This window comes from Volvox carteri (genome assembly GCF_000143455.1).
Source record: "Volvox carteri f. nagariensis unplaced genomic scaffold VOLCAscaffold_83, whole genome shotgun sequence".
Classification (NCBI taxonomy): domain Eukaryota; kingdom Viridiplantae; phylum Chlorophyta; class Chlorophyceae; order Chlamydomonadales; family Volvocaceae; genus Volvox; species Volvox carteri.
The window spans coordinates 518,930-523,001 of NW_003307626.1; the positions used below are offsets into that span (position 1 = coordinate 518,930).

Genomic DNA, 4,072 nt, shown 5'->3' on the forward strand with positions numbered 1-4,072 from the left:
AAACCAACCATATCACAGCGGGAATGCCAACTTACCTACGTCTACCACAGCCGCCGAGCATCGACGACACCATCGAGCTCTTTACCCTGGCGCCGGATCAGGCCGTACCATTCATGCTCATGGCACGTTATTTCGACCGCCGCAACGAACCTGATCCAGGCGTCCCGCCACAGATGCTCATCATGGGTCCTCCGGGCACGGGCAAGACTCAGTTCGTACACGCTCTACTGTGGTACACGTATCAGCATGACAGTCCCGACTGGGCCGCCACATGTGCATACTCCTGGGCTGCCGCAATCGCCTTCAACACCCCAGTACACCGCAGCCTATCGACCCACTCGATGTTCGGCATCTCAGCCAGTCAAAGCGGCTCCCGTGGCGCCAACCTTCCCAAGCGCGGCGCCCACGCCGGCCTTCAGGTCAAGCGCAATGTCGGTGATGGGGCTGTCCTCATCGACGAAATTGGCATGCAAAGCCACGAGCACCTCGGCGCCATCAGCCACTCCTGTACAGCCAACGTGCCGCCTCCACCACACCTTGGACCCGCCCATCCCAGCAGCCGTGTCTTGTCCGGTCGTGTTGCTGGCGGAATCGGCGACCTGCTGCAGCATCCTCAGCCAGGCGGGTCGCCGCCATACCGCTACGCCACCAACGTTGAACGAAACCCCCAGTTCAGTCCCTCGGCACCGTCAGCACAGTGCCGGCCGGCCTCGGCTGACGAACGTGGAGGTGACCATGCTGACGGCAGCAACAATGACAGCAGTGATGCAGATGACGACACCGACAACCGTCGCGCCACCACCTCCACACGTCGCACTCGTCGCCCCGTGCCACAAACGCACACCCACCTACACGACGGCTTCAACCTGTACCGTCAGCTCGGCGGCACCGTATTCATGCTGCAGAAACAGCAGCGGCAAGACAACAGCCCATCTGGCCAGCAGCTTACCCGCTTCACAACCATGTTCGGCGGCATTCAACCCACTGAAGCACGTGTTGCAGATCTAGTAGACGCACTCAACCAACGCGTCATCACGGATTTGTCCGATCTCACAGACCTCGAACCCCGTGTCGTGCTGCAACGGAACGAACCCAGGCACGCGCTCAACACACGCCTCCTGATGCTCCAGGCGCGCCGCAAAGGAGCGCGTTTGGTCAGCTGGAACGCGGACCATGTCCCGGTTAGGCAACATGGCACAACCCAACAACAGCCACTCTCCCATGTCGAAAAGGCTGTCGCAATGCGAGTAAAAGACGCCACCTTCGACCACACCACCGCCGACACTTGGTACTACGAGGGTGCACGTTACACCCTACTCGACACCACTGCTGCCGACGCCGGCGCGTGCCACAACAATGAAGTCGAGGCATGTGGCCTGCTTACCGACAGCCGTGAACCGCCCGACGACGGCCGCGGCCCGTACTGGCGCCTCCACTACCTACCTGCAGCTGTCTTGGTCCGTCCCATTAAAGGGCACACGCCCAAAGTGGTGCTAGCAGACTTAGCGGACTTCGCAACCAAAGGTGCTGCCTTCGCCATCGTACCACGGCCCTCGCCGGCAGCAAACATCACCGTGCCAGCCGTCAACACCGGCACCACCACCAAAAATGTACGTCGAGTCAATGTACCGCTTGGTGACTACTACGCCGTCACCGACTACTTCGTACAGGGCCGTAGCTTCAAGGAAGAATGCTGGGTCGCGGACCTTTCCGTCCCGCCCGGTGGCCTCAAGCGTGCAACCATGTACGTGTTGCTCACCCGCTACAAGACACTCGACCACATCCGCCTCCTGCGCCCGCTCTCTACCACACCCGACGAACGAACACGAGTCGTCAAACAGTTCATGGCAGCAACCAAGCTGGACCCCGACCTGGCGGCCGAACTCCGCCTCCTGGATCGCCGTGCAACCGAAACCCGTGAACGCTATACGACCGAGTACAAACACGCCCGAAACCTAGAAGAGCGTTGGACCTCCGCAGCCAACACCACCTGACACGTCCAACAGGAATTTCGTCTGCCTCGCCACTGGATGGCGTTAAATGCCAGCGTTGCACGGCTCTCTAGCCGTCCGACGACACGCCCGCACGGCTGGGTGCATCCCTTGCACTTGTGGGTTCGACTCCCGCACGGGTATAGTACTATACGCACGGACCGTCGTACTCGTGCCGCCCAGCCGGGGGACTACGGCCCCCTCGCGGGCGAAGCAGCCCGCGTCTAGTCCCGAGTTCGCTGTCCGTCCGGTTGTCCGGTTGTCCGTCTGCTGTCCGGTTGTCCGGAGCGTTTTGGAAATTCCGGGTCGGGAGCGTGCCGTACGCGCTTAAGACAGCACCGAAAAGAACGGAAGGTCACCGGTTCGATCCCCAGCGCGATTAAGTATTTATGTTTCAATTATGCACATATGCATATGCATATGCAATGCAATGCATATATATGTGCATATTTTGCATATATGCATATATGCATATGCAATGTTTTATGTTTTATATATGCAACGATATGCAGCGATATGCCATATGTATGCAGCGATATGCGAGATGTATGCAGCGATATGCGATATGTATGCAGCGATAAGCGATATGTATGCAGCGATATGCGATATGCAGCGATATGCGATATGCAGCGATATGTGATATGCTGCGATATGCTGTGATATGCGATATGCAATATGCGATATGCGATATGCAATATGCAATCTGCAATATGCAATCTGCAATATGCCATATGCCATATGCAATATGCAAGGTGCAATATGTTTTAATTTTATATATATGCGATCTCATATGCAAGCTTATGAGACCTGCAAGCATATGCGATCTCATATGCAAGCATATGCGATCTGCAAGTATATGCGATCTGCAAGCGTATGCCATATGCGATCTGCAAGCATATGCGATCTGCAAGCATATGCGATCTGCAAGCATTGCAATCTGCAAGCATATGCGATCTGCAAGCATACGTGATCTCCAAGCATATGCCATATGCGATCTGCAAGCATATGCAATATGCGCTCTGCAACCATATGCAATATGCGATCTGCAAGCATATGCGATCTGCAAGCATATGCCATATGCGACCTGCAAGCATGTGCAATATGCGATCTGCAAGCATATGCGATCTGCAAGCATATGACAAATGCGATTTGCAAGCATATGCGATCTGCAAGAATATGCCATATGCGATCTGCAAGCATATGCCATATGCGATCTGCAAGCATATGCCATATGCGATCTGCAAGCATATGCAGTCTGCAAGCATACGCAGTCTGCAAGCATACGCAGTCTGCAAGCATATGCAGTCTGTAAGCATTTGCAGTCTGCAAACATATGCAGTCTGCAAGCATAGCAATATGCAAGCATATGCAGTCTGCAAGCATATGCAGTCTGCAAGCATATGCCATATGCGATCTGCAAGCATATGCCATATGCGATCTGCAAGCATATGCCATATGCGATCTGCAAGCATATGCCATATGCGATCTGCAAGGATTACAATCTGCAAGCATATGCAATCTGCAAGCATATGCGATCTGCAAGCATATGCGATCTGCAAGCATATGCCATATGCGACCTGCAAGCATGTGCAATATGCGATCTGCAAGCATATGCGATCTGCAAGCATATGACAAATGCGATTTGCAAGCATATGCCATCTGCAAGAATATGCCATATGCGATCTGCAAGCATATGCCATATGCGATCTGCAAGCATATGCCATATGCGATATGCCATATGCGATCTGCAAGCATATGCAGTCTGCAAGCATACGCAGTCTGCAAGCATATGCAGTCTGTAAGCATATGCAGTCTGCAAACATATGCAGTCTGCAAGCATAGCAATATGCAAGCATATGCAGTCTGCAAGCATATGCAGTCTGCAAGCATATGCCATATGCATGCAAGCATATGCCATATGCAGTCTGCAAGCATATGCCATATGCGATCTGCAAGCATATGCCATATGCGATCTGCAAGGATATACAATCTGCAAGCATATGCAATCTGCAAGCATATGCGAATCTGCAAGCATATGCGATCTGCAAGCATATGCCACTATGCGATCTGCAAGCATATGC

General features: G+C 53.5%; 2 protein-coding genes across 2 annotated transcripts in view; both read left to right on the forward strand.

Annotated features, from left to right (window-relative positions):
- The window catches only part of VOLCADRAFT_99211 (uncharacterized protein), a gene marked incomplete at both ends in the record, with an annotated part of 6,963 nt that extends 4,969 nt beyond the window's left edge, over nt 1–1,994 (forward strand). Inside the window, one exon of the mRNA XM_002957958.1 lies at nt 51–1,994. Within this exon, the coding sequence (XP_002958004.1) occupies nt 51–1,994 (1,944 nt within the window). The remainder of the gene's footprint in view (nt 1–50) is intronic.
- A 978-nt stretch (nt 1,995–2,972) lies between these two features.
- Nucleotides 2,973–3,793, forward strand: VOLCADRAFT_68841 (uncharacterized protein; the record flags this gene model as incomplete). Its single annotated transcript, XM_002957959.1, has 2 exons — nt 2,973–3,244; nt 3,364–3,793. The coding sequence occupies 2 exons, from the start codon at nt 2,973–2,975 to the stop codon at nt 3,791–3,793; spliced, it is 702 nt and encodes a 233-aa protein (XP_002958005.1).
- Between the last annotated feature and the right edge of the window lie 279 nt (nt 3,794–4,072).